This window comes from Dipodomys merriami, unplaced genomic scaffold (genome assembly GCF_024711535.1).
Source record: "Dipodomys merriami isolate MVZ:Mamm:240054 unplaced genomic scaffold, mDipMer1.0.p SCAF_314, whole genome shotgun sequence".
Taxonomy (NCBI): domain Eukaryota; kingdom Metazoa; phylum Chordata; class Mammalia; order Rodentia; family Heteromyidae; genus Dipodomys; species Dipodomys merriami.
Window position 1 is genome coordinate 1212824 of NW_027204649.1, and position 15017 is coordinate 1227840.

The window sequence follows — 15017 nt, forward strand, 5'->3', positions numbered from 1 at the left end:
TAAACCACTGAATCAATGGCTGAATGTTACTAGGAGGTATGACCTACATTTGAGGATGGTCACTGGGGTCACCTTTGCTCTCTGTCTCTCCCCATCTCTCTTCCCACCCCTTTATGTACTCATGCACTTACACACATACACACATAATACACTCACATATATGCACAACACATATACACATACACTCATATATATACACATACATATGCACACATATACACATATGTAATATATACATACACATACATATATGTACAGATACAAGTACACACACATAGATAAAAGCATTTGAAAACTACCCATGGATCAGAGTGTCTCCATGGAAGTCGAGAAGTCTGATGGACAACTTTCAGTACATTTTTGACATTTTTGTAGTAAAAACCAAGACAACATATATACATACATACATACACACATATTATATATTATACACATATGTATGTATGTATATATACATATATACATATATATATATAGGTTTTTTTTCTGTCAGTTGTGGAGCTTGAACTCAGGGCCTTGGCACTGTCCCTAAGCTTTTTTCCTCAAGACTGGTGCTCTACCACTTGAACCAGAGCACCACTTCCAGTTTTCTGGTAGCTAATTGGAGATAAAAGTCTGATGGACTCTCATGTCCAGGCTGGCTTTGAACCATGATGTGTGGCAACACACTACACCAATATTGTAAAAAAAAATTTGTGCCAGTCCTGGAGTTTGAACTCAGGGCTTGGGATACTGTCCTTGAACTTTTGTGCAAGGCCAGCATTCTACCACTTGAGCCACAGCTGTACTGCAAGTTTTGGTGGTTATTTATAGATAATCTCACAGACATTCCTGTCCAGACTGACTTCAAATTGTAATTCTCAGATCTTAGCCTCCTGAGTAGCAAGGATTATAGGTATGAGCCACCAAAGCCCAGAGAAAAATATTTTTATATGTAAGTATTTTTTATAATCATTAAGTGTTAGTGTTTAAAATGAGCAAATCATTTACATTTTTTCGTTGAACTACAGTTAAACGTCTAGTTGAAGCCAGGCATAACACATGCCTGTAATCAGGCACCTGGGGGCTGGAGGATGACAAGGTCAGCCAGCCTGGGTTATAAGCCTGACAGACACAGCAAGGTGTTTTCTCAAGCAAAAGAGAGCAAGAGGATCTAATTTAAGACTGCAATAGTTACTTTAAAAGTACCTGGTGATTCTGGGGTTAACACTGGCCACAAATCCAACCACCACCTCCTCCTTGTTGAAGGCATCTTTACAGAGATCGATACCAACCACCATCAGGGACTTTAACTGAAAAAGTAAATTTGTCATGATTTAATTCAATTATTTAGCCAGTGATTAGTATGATTACTATGACTCTGTTATGATTAATTTCAGTATGAATAATGACTATTGTGATTAATGGTTAAAATGACTATTTTTTGTGGCAGTACTAGGGCTTGAACTAAGGACCCTGTGCTCTTGCTTAGCCTTTCTTGTTGTTTTTGTTGCTCGTGGGGCTTGAACTCTGGGCCTGAGCTCTATCCCTCAGCTCTTCAGCTCAAGGCTAGCGTTCTACCACTTGAGCTACGGCGCCACTTCTGGTTTTCTGGTGGTTTATAATGGATAAAGTGTTTCATGGACTTTCCTGCCTGGGCTGGCTTTGAACTGTGATCCTCAGATCCTGAGTAACTAGGATTACAGGTATGAGCCACCAGCAGATGAACTAGATCCTTTTTCATGAAAAAAATTTCATTCTTCTTCTATGTTAGCAGCTGAATTAAAATTCCTTGAGAAGAGGGGTCACGCTTCACCTTCTCTTGGGGTACTGCTGCAGTGGTTGTATAATTCCACAACCCAGGGCCCCCAAAACACAGTTGGTCCTGCATGTCCGTGAGTTTTGTATTTACATTGTATTAGCTATTAGAGGAGATCTAGAGATGATTTAAGGTACGCAAGAAAAAGAGCATAGGTTATATGCAGATATCACATCTGCAGGTTTTGGGTTCCTGGAGCCAGCCTCCCAAGGGTATCAGGGGAGCCTACTTTGATTTAAAAGTTGTTCACTGAAAGGAAAAGTGTAATGGAGTCCTCACTGGAATCTCGACGGCCCACAGCTCCCCTCCGAGCTTACAGATCATCTGCATAGCAATCTTGGTGGCAATACTCATCATTATCCCCTGTCTGCTCAAGGTCTGAGCAAGCACACACTGGCTTGGGACTGGGCAGTCGGAGCTCAGATATTTTTTAATGGAATCGTAACAGTTCTTTTGATTGGAAGGCAGAATACACATGACCTAAAGACAAAGAAAGCAACACAAGATGAAATCAGTTTACTTATGTCTGGGAAGAGTTTCTGGAAAAAAGTGAAGCCTCTAAACATCTTTTGCTCCTAAGTTTCCAAGAAACAAATATTAATGTACCTACAGTTGTCTTAAATGGCCTTTAAACCACTGATAAATGAATCAAGCAAAGCCCTTCTCTAGCCAGTTCTAGCTATCTCTCTTTGCTTTCCCTTCCTCCTCACTTTTCTCTTGAATTGAATGTTTGTGTTCTCAAAGTCTCTTCCTATTACTGCTTTCTCCTATGGTCAGTTGGTTTTCCATGGCTCTGCAAGGCAGTGGCTCTTTTTCAGGAAATGTGCAACAAGGATTCAAGAGTAACTGTGTGTAACTTACCCTCCAATAGTTTAGGAAATGATACTAGCAAACATGGTAATGATAAAGAAATATGGTTACATGTCAGACAAGATTCTAGGAAAGGTATATGAAAGTTCTTTGTATATTCTCACAATGTTTCTCAAAGTTTTGTTTCATTTACATAAAAAATAAACCTCACAGTGAGAATCCTATTCACTTAGTATAACATAGACATTTTTGTGTGTGTATGACTGAAAGAGAAACATGGCTAATACTGTTTTTCATGAGATATGAACAAGCATGTTGGAGGTGGGCTAAATGAACTGGGGAAGCTAAAGAGAAAGCAAAATATCAGGAAAAACCATGTGGTATCTGGGTAGGCAGCGATCTTGTTAAGAAGAGTAAGAATATCCAGAATGTCTAAAAACTTGGAGTTTAGGGGCTGGAGGCTTGACTCAGTTGGTAGCACACCAGCCTATGGGTGAAAGTGTCAGATACAGAGTTAAGAGTTCTGGCCTCAAACAACAGCAACAAAAACAAACAACAAAGTTGGAGTATGGTTTAATCATACTCTGGCTCCACTCTGTTACACCTGCATGTAGTTGGTACAAACACACACAAGGTCACACATACAACTTTGGGAAATAAGGCAACTGCAAGTGTCCAACATGGTGGTACAATGCCAGAGGAAATGGCTTTCATAGAAGATATAGTACACAGATGGCAGGGTTTCATAGGAAGCAGAAACATGGAGCCATGGGTACCCTAACATGTATGAGAAGAAATGGGAGTCAATTTAAGTAAAAGATGACCCTCAACAAGCTGGAAAAAAATGCAAGCAGCAGACGCTGTCAGAAGGCTAATAATAAACACTTAAAACTGGTAGAGCTAAGAAAATAAAACACTGACAAATAGTAATACTTTCTTAAGTATTTTAGGGAAATGCATAGTAATTTGCAAAAAAATCCAAAAAATGCCCTGTACTTACCAACTGAACATTAGGGTCCACATGTAGCTGAATAGCTCTAATGAACGCAGCTGTGTTTTCCTGTATGTTTATGCTGTAATAAAGAGATTAAGGTGTTCTTAGTAGCACATAATCATATGATATTAGAAGTAACATTAATGAATTTGCAAAGGACTACTAGTTTTAGGGAAAAAGCCACTAATGAAATATAAAAATCTTTTGAAGATAAAATTGTTTCTCAAGATATTGTACAAAATATGCAATCAATTTTTAGTAACCATTTTTATTACCATAAACATTGTTTTGAGGCAAATGACACTTTTTCGCCTGTACAGAATGCCCTCAATTAATATTTATATTGTTCAAAACTGGGTTGAAAGTGAACTTTTGAAATTTACAAGCTCAGGTTATCAAATTCTAAAACAGGGCTCATATTAAAGCAAAAATATAACTTCTCTAGTACTGACTGTCTAAGACAATTTTTAAATTAAAGTTTCAGAAACCATCAAGTTAGTGAAGCCAAAGTATTCAACTATGTTCCTGCATAATTCAAGAAAATAAAAGGGGTGGTTTCTTTGGTTTGATTTGTTTTTTTAACCACGGTAGTAACCTGTTTTGGAGCCTGGACTAAGCAACCTTAATCAGTCAATCATGTAACATTATGTTAGGGGCAAAAGGCTACAAACATAACTTCCATTTAAAGAACTTCTCAGCCGGGCGCCAGTGGCTCACACCTGTAATCCTAGCTACTCAGGAGGCTGAGATCTGAGGATCGCGGTTCAAAGCCAGCCCGGGCAGGGAAGTCCAGGAGACTCTTATCTCCAATAAACCGCTACAAAACCGGAAGTGGCGTTGTGGCTCAAGTGGTAGAGCGCTCACCTTGAGCTGAAGAGTGCAGGGACAGCACCCAAGCCCAGAGTTCAAGCCCCACGACCGACAAAAAAAAAAAAAAAAAAGAAAGAAAGAAAGAAAAAAGAAAAAAAAGAACTTCTCACCTTCCAATTAGGAATGTCATACATTCACAATAACAAAGAAAAAGAAGTAACCACAGTTTTATAAGCATATCAAGTTCAATATAAAGAGGCACAACAACGAATGGGTTCTAAAGGAAACCTGCTCATTTTGAGTAAATTTGTGTTTCTTATTCTCAGCCACTGAGAATCAACTACATAATAACTACTCCATAAATGTTCAAAGAATAACTAGGTGGCTTTACAAAAAAAAATGCTCTAAATAACTAACCTTATGTAACAGAATCAACAAGACTTATTTTAGATAGTGTGTATGCGCGCATGTGGGTGCATGCCTGTCCTGGGACTCAGCCTGGGTGCTGTCCCTGAGCTTTTTCGCTCAAGGCTGGTCTACCACTTGAGCCACAGCTCCTCTTCTGGCTTTTTAGTAGTTAATTGGAGCTGTAAGTCTCAAGGACTTCCCTGTGCAAGTTGGCTTTGAACCTTGGTCCGTAGATCTCAGTCTCCTGAGTAGTTAAGATTATAGGTGTGAGCCACTGGTACCTGGCTAGATTTGTTTCTTTTAAAATAAGCCTTAAGGGCTGGGAAGGTGGCTCAGTGGTAGAGCGCTTGCCTTGCATGCATGAGGTTCGATTCTTCAGCACCACATAAGCAAAAAGCTGGAAGTGGCATTGTGGCTCAAGTGGTAGAGCGCTAGCCTTGAGCTGAAGAGCTGAGGGACAGTGCCCGAGGCCCAGGGTTCAGGCCCCACGACCGGACCCAAAAAAATAAATAATAAAGCTACCTTCTCCTAGATTTATATATATATATATAAACATTAAGGCTTATTTTATTTTACTTTTTTGGGGGGGAGTTCTGCTTATGTGGTCCTGAGAAATCGAACCCAGGGCCTTATGCATGCAAGGCAAGTGCTCTACCACTGAGCACCTTCCCAGCCCTATGTTTTATATTTTTATTTTCATTTTATGTTGGTCATGGGGGCTTGACCTCGGGACCTAGGCACTGTCACTGAGCTCTTTTGATCAAGGCTATTACTCTACCACTTTGAGCCACAGCTCCACTTTCAGTTTTCTTGTGATTAATTGGAGATAAGAGTCTTATAGACTTTCCCACCTGGCTGGCTTCAAACTGTGTTCCTAAGATCTCAGCCTCCTGAATAGCTAGGATTACGGCATGAACCACCAGTGTCCTGCTTTTATTTTGTTCTTGTTATTATAATGATGTACAGAGGGGTTACTATTTCATAAGTCAGGTAATTAATACATTTCTTTTTGAAGAATGTTACCTCTTTTTTTGCTCTTTTCCCAGTTTGGAGTTATTTCTATAATTGAATTTTGAAACATCATAAGATCTATCAAGTAAATCATGAAATACAACATTTATTTTTTAGTAGCCTGTTTGCTGTTAAGGTTCATTAATAACTAATAAGGACAAAGGCAAAGGTGGCAAAATTTGGACTTACTAAGGATTTATACCCAACTAAGCTGGGTGCCAGTAGCTCATTCCTATAAGCCTGGCTACTCAGGAAGGTGAAATCTGAGGATCCCTGTTTGAAGACAACCAAGGCAGGAAATTATGATTCAAAGCAAGCTTAGGAAGGCATATCCATGAGACTCTTATTTCTAATTAACCAATCAAAAGCCAGAGGTGGAGGCGTGGTGCAATTGGGAAAATGCCAGCTTTGAGTGGAAAAAGCTAAAAGATAGCTTCTAGGCCCTGAGTTCAAGCCCCAGTACTGGCAAAAAAGAAAGATTTATTATACCCCAACCAATAATGAAAAGATTTGGAGGTATGAAACTTTCCTAAGAAGAACTATGAAAATAAAAGTCTTCAAAGATCAAGGTAAAACATAGTCTTTATAAAAAAAAAAAAAGTTATCAAATCTGTTTTCTTGTAATGAATCTCTTGGTACTTTGTATTAGAAAATTTTTACTAAAACAAATCTTTTTGCAGATAATGCCTTCTAATCAAACCAAATTAATATATTGAAAGTATTCAATGCATTCTCACATTTTAGGGTAGCCCACATTAAATCCTATGGAACTTCCGACTCTTCTCAAACAGCTCAGAAAACTCTGGATCACATTCTCAGTTCTGTTACTGCATAAAATCAACCATTTATTCAAAGACTGTGCATTTAACATCTTGCAGGTTCGTATATCCTTGGACCAATCAGCAGCAGACACAGGTTGACACTGAGCAAATAAAGATCATAAAAGGATGGGACAGATTTATTTAGGCAGCAATTGAGACAATATGGAAGGGCTGTTTGTTCCAATAGAATAATTTAAGACAATTTTTTCTTTAAAATATGGTTAATTCCTGTTTATTACAGCAATATGGAGGCCTACATTTTAGTGCTTTACAAGGTTCTGGAAATCAGTTTTCCCCTCAGCTTTTCCAAAAAGGGTAATTTGGATAGATTATCAAAATTAAATGATGAAAAATTTCTATATGCCAACACAAAACATTTGATGCTCAGTTATATTAGAGATATGCCAGTTTACTGTACTCAATAAAGACAAGAGAACTTTTTAAAGTGAAATGAAATACAATGGCCTTAAAGGAAAAGAGTGAAGAATAATGTAATTTTGCATGTGATATGTTCATTTGCCAATCGAAACTCTCAAGTGGCAGCAGATTGTTCAGGTTTCAGTATGCCTCTTAAGTACTGTCTGGAGTGACAGCTATCATTTAATTTGAAAGATTAACAGACACAACTGACACAGCAACTGAAAACTAACTATGGTAAAAGGAAACATAGTCTGTTAGTTATCTTTCACCAGAAAATTGAATTTTCTCAGTAGTGGCCCTTCCTTCCTTCCTTCCCTCCCTCCTTCCTTCCTTCTTCCTTTTTTCTTTCTAGAATGACAGGCAATAATAGGTAGGTCTTTTAAATATGTCATTTTCTAATGAACCTAAACCATGTCTCCTGGGTGCTGTAATTTTCAGTCAATTAAGTTTATACTGAAAAGGAAATCATGGCAGACCTTAAGTCTTAAGAAAAAAGGGAGCTGATGGGGCTGGGAAGGTGGCTCAGTGGTAGAGCACTTGCCTTGCATGCCTGAGGCCCTGGGTTCCATTCCTCAGCATCATATAAGCAAAAAGAAAAAAGCCGGAAGTGGCGCTGTGGCTCAAGTGGTAGAGCACTAGCCTTGAGCTGAAGAGCTAAGGGACAGCACACAGGCCTGGAGTTCAGGCCCCACGACCGGACCAAAAAAAAGAAAAAAGAAAAAAGGAAAAAGGGAGCAGAGTGCCAGTGGCTCACACCTGTAATCCTAGCTACTCAGGAGGCTGAGATCTGAGGATTGTGGTTCGAAGCAAGCCTGGACAGGAAAGACTGTGAAACTCTTATCTCCAATAAACCACTAGAAAACCAGAAGTGGTGCTGTGGCTCAAGCAGTAGTGGCTCTGTGGCTCAAGTGGTAGAGTGATCGCCTTGAGCTGAAGAGCATAGAGATAGCACCCAAGCGCAGAGTTCAAGCCCCACGACCGACCAAAAAAAAAGAAAGAAAGAAAAAAAAGGGGAGGCAGGAATATGGCCAATGAGAAACCTAACAAATATTACAAGCCCTCTATCACTCTGGCTAATGATCAAATGTACATATTTCCAAATAAAAATAAAATCACAGCACTTACTATGTGATCTTGCATTAATATTTTTTCTGAAGGCACAATCCGGCCTGTCAGAGATACTTGGTTTCCAAAATTTAATCCCCAGGTCTCTAGCTCAAATCGAGCAGCCTTGTTTCTGTGGGCAGAATTATTTTAAATCATTAGAGTATTAATTTCCCTTACCTTTGTTTTAACCACTAGAGATATAATTATAGATTACTGAATTACTCAGGGGCCAATCTCCTGTCTTTAGTGCTTCTAGCTCCTGTTTCTTGTCATTTTTTTTTTTTTTTTTTTTTTTGTCGGTCATGGGGCTTGAACTCTCGGCCTGGGCGCTGTCCCTCAGCTCTTCGGCTCAAGGCAAGCGCTCTACCACTTGAGCTACAGCGCCACTTACGGTTTTCTGGTGGTTTATTGGAGATAGGAGTCTCACGGTCTTTCCTGCCCGGGCTGGCTTTGAACCGCGATCCTCAGATCTCAGCCTCCTGAGTAGCTAGGATTACAGGTGTGAGCCACCGGCGCCCGGCCTGTTTCTTGTCATTTTTTTCCCTGCTAAAAGAAACTGCAAACAGTTGTGCTTGTTGGGGTTCCTCAGGAATGGGAACAGGTTCCCTGTGAGCACTGACTGGGAAAGATAGCTTTGAGCCAGGAAGGCCCAGGCTTAATGCCCAGATCTAACCTGAGTAACATGTGACCTTGAACCATTATTACATATTTCAAAGCCTTTGTTTTCTCACCAGTAAAACACAAATATAAGGAAAGTGGCTTCTTCACAGACTTGATGTGAACAGGCTAATATCTAAGAAGTACTCATCGTACGGGCTGCCACATGTTGTGAGTGCAATAGATGTGAGGTACTGTTCCTAGTAAGAAATTGTTAACAGGGAGATACTGCAGAGCTTCTGAATGTAAAACTGTTGCCTAGGAGGGAGTAGATGAAGGATGAGAAAGAAGGAAATATAAGGATTTCAGTTTGAGAAGATACACAGGCTTGACAGGGAAGAATATGAGGAGATTAGTGTTGGCAACTTTGAATGTGTAATTTAATTTGCTTCAATCAGAGTTTGGTGTTATGGCCTATGACAGAGAGCAATTTCTACTGAGCTGTAGCTCCTTGAGAGCAACCACCATATGGAGCCTGTCTCTGTCCCTAGCATGCTGTAGGCATGCACTCACAGGACACAGATGAGGTTCACACTTTGATTTCCTGGTAAAGGTCCATGTCTTCCTTAGGGAGGTTAAACTTCACCACTGTCACTCCACAACTGCCCACAATTTCCATCTACTAACTTTATCTCTGAATTCTCTGAATCCGTAATTTTCTTCACAAGTACCTGCTAAAGATGAGATGGGGCGGCCATCACCAGCCGGGAAACAAGGTGAGATAAATGTGTTAGTGAGATTTGGCAGGTGGAGGAATCAGGAAGACTGAGCTATAGACTCAGGTAAGAAGAACACACCAGAATCTTTTCTTGGGTAGGCATAAATCAAGGGGATTATCAACAGAATGGAACCTACTAGGATGGAATCCACTAGAATGAGAATAGAGATGCACATTCATAATATATAAACACTTAAGAAAAACTTTTAAATGAAAAAGATGCAAGGCATGCATATTCCTATGCCATTTTCCTAAAAGAGATATTTGCAAATGCATATCACCCTATAAGTGAAATAAAAGTCATTTAATCAAGAATGATTCAATGTTTTATTAAACAAATAATTACTGAGTTCTCTCTCCTTCCCTCTCTTCTTTCCTCCCTCATCATTTTATGTAAATTTCCAAATTCTTCCATGAGCTACTAAAAAAATGAAGCTGGATGCTAGTGGTTCACACTTAGAAGTTTAGCTACTTGAGAGGCTGAGATCAGGAGGACTGTAATCTGAGGCTGGCTTAGGCAAAGAAGTTCATAAAACCCCTTCTCCACTGAGAGCTGGGTACAATAGTGTGCATCTGTCATCCTGGTTATGTGGAAAGCTGGGGTTGGGGGATAGCAACTCCAAAGCAGACTGAGCAGACAAGTCTGCAAGGCTTCCTCCTCAGGGGAAGAAGCGGGGTATGGGCTCTCCTCTCAGTGGGAGAAGGGGGTGTGGGCTCCTCTCAGTGGGAGAAGGGGGTGTGGGCTCTCCTCTCAGTGGGAGAAGGGGGTGTGGGCTCTCCTCTCAGTGGGAGAAGGGGGTGTGGGCTCCTCTCAGTGGGAGAAGGGGGTGTGGGCCCCTCAGTGGGAGAAGGGGGTGTGGGCCCCTCAGTGGGAGAAGGGGGTGTGGGCTCTCCTCTCAGTGGGAGAAGGGGGTGTGGGCTCTCCTCTCAGTGGGAGAAGGGGGTGTGGGCTCTCCTCTCAGTGGGAGAAGGGGGTGTGGGCTCTCCTCTCAGTGGGAGAAGGGGGTGTGGGCTCTCCTCTCAGTGGGAGAAGGGGGTGTGGGCTCTCCTCTCAGTGGGAGAAGGGGGTGTGGGCCTCTCAGTGGGAGAAGGGGGTGTGGGCTCTCCTCTCAGTGGGAGAAGGGGGTATGGGCTCTCCTCTCAGTGGGAGAAGGGGGTGTGGGCTCCTCTCAGTGGGAGAAGGGGGTGTGGGCCTCTCAGTGGGAGAAGGGGATGTGGGCTCCTCTCAGTGGGAGAAGGGGGTGTGGGCCCCTCAGTGGGAGAAGGGGATGTGGGCTCCTCTCAGTGGGAGAAGGGGGTGTGGGCCCCTCAGTGGGAGAAGGGGGTATGGGCTCTCCTCTCAGTGGGAGAAGGGGGTGTGGGCTCCTCTCAGTGGGAGAAGGGGGTGTGGGCCTCTCAGTGGGAGAAGGGGGTGTGGGCTCCTCTCAGTGGGAGAAGGGGGTGTGGGCTCCTCAGTAGGAGAAGGGGGTGTGGGCCCCTCAGTGGGAGAAGGGGGTGTGGGGCCCTCAGTGGGAGAAGGGGGTGTGGAGCCCTCAGTGGGAGAAGGGCGTGTGGGCTCCTCAGTGGGAAAAGGGGGTGTGGGCTCTCCTCTCAGTAGGAGAAGGGGGTGTGGGCCCCTCAGTGGGAGAAGGGGGTGTGGGCTCTCCTCTCAGTAGGAGAAGGGGGTGTGGGCTCTCCTCTCAGTGGGAGAAGGGGGTGTGGGCCCCTCAGTGGGAGAAGGGGGTGTGGGCCCCTCAGTGGGAGAAGGGGGTGTGGGCTCTCCTCTCAGTGGGAGAAGGGGGTGTGGGCTCCTCAGTGGGAAAAGGGGGTGTGGGCTCTCCTCTCAGTAGGAGAAGGGGGTGTGGGCCCCTCAGTGGGAGAAGGGGGTGTGGGCCCCTCAGTGGGAGAAGGGGGTGTGGGCTCTCCTCTCAGTAGGAGAAGGGGGTGTGGGCTCTCCTCTCAGTGGGAGAAGGGGGTGTGGGCCCCTCAGTGGGAGAAGGGGGTGTGGGCTCTCCTCTCAGTGGGAGAAGGGGGTGTGGGCCCCTCAGTGGGAGAAGGGGGTGTGGGCTCTCCTCTCAGTGGGAGAAGGGGGCGTGGGCTCCTCTCAGTGGGAGAAGGGGTGTGGGCCCCTCAGTGGGAGAAGGGGGTGTGGGCTCTCCTCTCAGTGGGAGAAGGGGGTTTGGGCCTCTCAGTGGGAGAAGGGGGTGTGGGCCTCTCAGTGGGAGAAGGGGGTATGGGCCCCTCAGTGGGAGAAGGGGGTGTGGGCCTCTCAGTGGGAGAAGGGGGTATGGGCCCCTCAGTGGGAGAAGGGAGTGTGGGCCCCTCAGTGGGAGAAGTGGGTGTGGGCCTCTCAGTGGGAGAAGGGGGTGTGGGCTCCTCTCAGTTGGAGAAGGGGGTGTGGGCCCCTCAGTGGGAGAAGGGGGTATGGGACCCTCAGTGGGAGAAGGGGGTATGGGACCCTCAGTGGGAGAAGGGGGTATGGGACCCTCAGTGGGAGAAGGGGGTATGGGCCTCTCAGTAGGAGAAGGGGGTGTGGGCCCCTCAGTGGGAGAAGGGGGTGTGGGTTCCTCTCAGTAGGAGAAGAGGGTGTGGGCTCTCCTCTCAGTGGGAGAAGGGGGAATGGGGATGGCATCAGCCACCTCAGTGGCAACAGGAATCAGTGCAGACCAGGTGTGTGCCCAGGCAGGAAGCAAGACTCTACGTCATAAATAACCAGCACACTGTTGTCTTTTTTCAGGAGCCCAAGTCAGGGACAGAAATAGAGGGAAGATGCTGCAGTGGTACTCATTGGACACTATATTGAAAATAAACTGTACAACTTGTGGGTGGAGACAGGAGGGAAAAACCGGGAAAGAGCAAGGGAAAGGGTGATACTGTCCAAAAAGGTATGTATTCTTGACTGGGCGCTGGTGGCTTACGCCTGTAATCCCAGCTACTCAGGAGGCTGAGATCTGAGGATCCCAGTTCAAAGCCAGCCGGGGCAGGAAAGTCCATGAGACTCTTAACTCCAATAAACCACTCGAAAACCACAAGTGGCGCTGTGGCTCAAGGGGTAGAGCGCTCGACTTGAGCTGAAGAGCACAGGGATAGCACCCAAGCCCAGAGTTCAAGCCCCACGACAACCCCCCCCAAAAAAAATAGATATGTATTCTTTACTTGACTTACAAAACTTTAACCCTCTGTACATTACCTTTATATTAACAATAAAAAATTAAAATTAAGAAAACAACCAGCACAGAAAAGGGCTGGAGGCATGGCTCAGCAGTAGAGTGCTTGTCTACCCAACCTAAGGCCTTCCATTCAAGCCTTAGTACCACCAAAAAATCAAAACCTCAAAACTATTTAAAATTTCCTACTACACACTTTAACAAAGTAACAAATGAAGTCTATAAACATGTTATTTGACCTAGAATATCCAAAATACTGTCAACTGAAGATGTCACTAACCACATTCCAATTGCCCAGATCTAACGTATTAAACACAAAAGCTTAGCTGTCCAGCTGAAGCAGAGTTTAAAGCCTACCAGCACAGGTTCCCACTGCTGTGCTTCCATCTGGAACTGCTAAGTATCTGGGCTGACCCTCTAGACTCTAGACATCGATGTCAGGAGCCATCAAGGTTAGACATTTTCATCAAGGAAGAAACGTAAACACACCCCAGTACCTCTGGATGTTGTCAGCCAGCCTGGCCAGGTGCTGCTGCCTGCTCAGAGGACTGAGCTTTGTTTCCGCAGCCATGGCCTTCATCAGATGAAAATCAGAGGCTGCCTGGGCAGTAAGACCTGTGAAATACAGCAGCATTTGTAAACACAAAAGAATCAACTAAGGGTCATTGTGGCGTCACTGTAATAATACACCTGATGAAAAACAAAAGTATATTGGTCTCCATACTACCAAAATTCAAAAAATTGCTGGGTGCTGATAGCTCACACCTGTAATCCTAGTGATTCAGGAGGCTGAGATCTGAGGATGGCACTTCAAAGCCAGATGAGGCAGGAAAAGTCCTACGTGACTCTTATCTCCAATTAACCACCAGAAAAATGGAAGTGGAGCTGTGGTGCAAAGTGGTAGAGTGTATGCCTTGAGCAAAAGAGCTCAGGGACATTACCCAGGTCCTGAGTTAAAGCCCCACAACCAACAGGAAAAAGAAATACTGCAAAAAGCAGCTAGATTTTAGCAAAATATCTAGAGGCCTATTTTATACCAAAGTAACAAGTGGAATGCATGGGATAGAGTAAATAGATTTCAAAGGGGACTATGTCCTTTCACTTGTTTTTACTATTGTCTCCATGATTTAATTACTGCCCTGGCACTCAGCCACCATAAAGTAGTTTGTGTCCACTGCTGAGGTTCAGGAGCCTGTGGTCTGCAGCCCAGCAGAGTTTTAAAAGATAAACATTACCTGTTAGAAAGCAAAGCTCTGGTATCAGGTGGACAATCCAAGGTTCAGTGTTGTCATTTCTCTTGCTTTTCAACAGACTAACAAGCACTGGCTGATTTAGGTCAGATAAAGTAATACCATACTGCTATAAAATGCAAGATTAATGAGGAGAAAGTTAATATGGAAACACTGCAAGAAAGAAGCAAATCCCAAAATGTATACATAAATGAGCCTTTTTAGTGGAAGAAAAAAATGTCCCTCAGTTTCCTGAACTTTACGACTTTCTTTTAAGGACTTACTTTTTTAAAATATTAAGGTTCAGCTTTATGATTTTAATTATCTTTTATAATGTCATAAGACTTTTTTTTTTATTTAATTTTATTTTATTTGAGAACATACTGTACAGAGGGGCTACAATTACATGGGCAGGATAATGCATACATTTCTTACCAAGTATTGCAGCCTCCTCCTTTGTTTACCCTTCACCTCCCTTCCCAGCCACCCCCCTTCCCCCACCCAGTTATACCCCCCCCCACACCGACATTGTAAAGCTGGTTTTGACATGACATTTTGTACTTCTCATTGTTGCAACAGGTCCACCTGAATCCTTAAACGACTTGTTTGTCCCCATCTCCTCCACATGTTATACTGACATCAAATATAGTGAAAGCGGGGGTTACACTGTGGGGGAGGGCGTCATAAGACTTTTAAAAAGCCATTTTCATGCTCCTCTGGGTTTCATCCAGATTCAGAATAGCCTCCAGCTGATTTGTACACAGTCCAGTGACTTCCCCGGAGCTGACTCAGGGCCAGTGTCCAGAGGCACCAGGAGACCATCAGTAAATGTCCTTTGGGCATCTGCTACATGCAAGGAACTGTGCTAACTGTCGGTGTCCAGAAACAAAGAGCTTAAGTCATACTTTAGAAAGACTAAGGTTTAAGAGAGATCAGAATGTTCATATCTTGCTTAAGATGATCTAATGTAGCTAAGTTCATTAAGCCCTGGAAAGAGAGTCACAGAGCTTCCCTGTGAGCTGATTGTTGAGCTAAAAATAGTCAAGAATATTTAATGTTGTCTGGTTTAAAACAATAGGGGGGTAAAG

General features: G+C 43.5%; 1 protein-coding gene across 1 annotated transcript in view; it reads right to left on the reverse strand.

Annotated features, from left to right (window-relative positions):
* LOC138841314 (piwi-like protein 4) overlaps positions 1-15017 on the reverse strand; it is a 37127-nt gene that overhangs the window by 5824 nt on the left and 16286 nt on the right. The window contains exons 9-15 of the mRNA XM_070041997.1: positions 13936-14059; positions 13198-13315; positions 8198-8309; positions 6569-6753; positions 3609-3681; positions 2078-2278; positions 1189-1292 (exon numbers count right to left, since the gene is read on the reverse strand). Of these exons, the coding sequence (XP_069898098.1) occupies positions 1189-1292; positions 2078-2278; positions 3609-3681; positions 6569-6753; positions 8198-8309; positions 13198-13315; positions 13936-14059 (917 nt within the window). The remainder of the gene's footprint in view (positions 1-1188; positions 1293-2077; positions 2279-3608; positions 3682-6568; positions 6754-8197; positions 8310-13197; positions 13316-13935; positions 14060-15017) is intronic.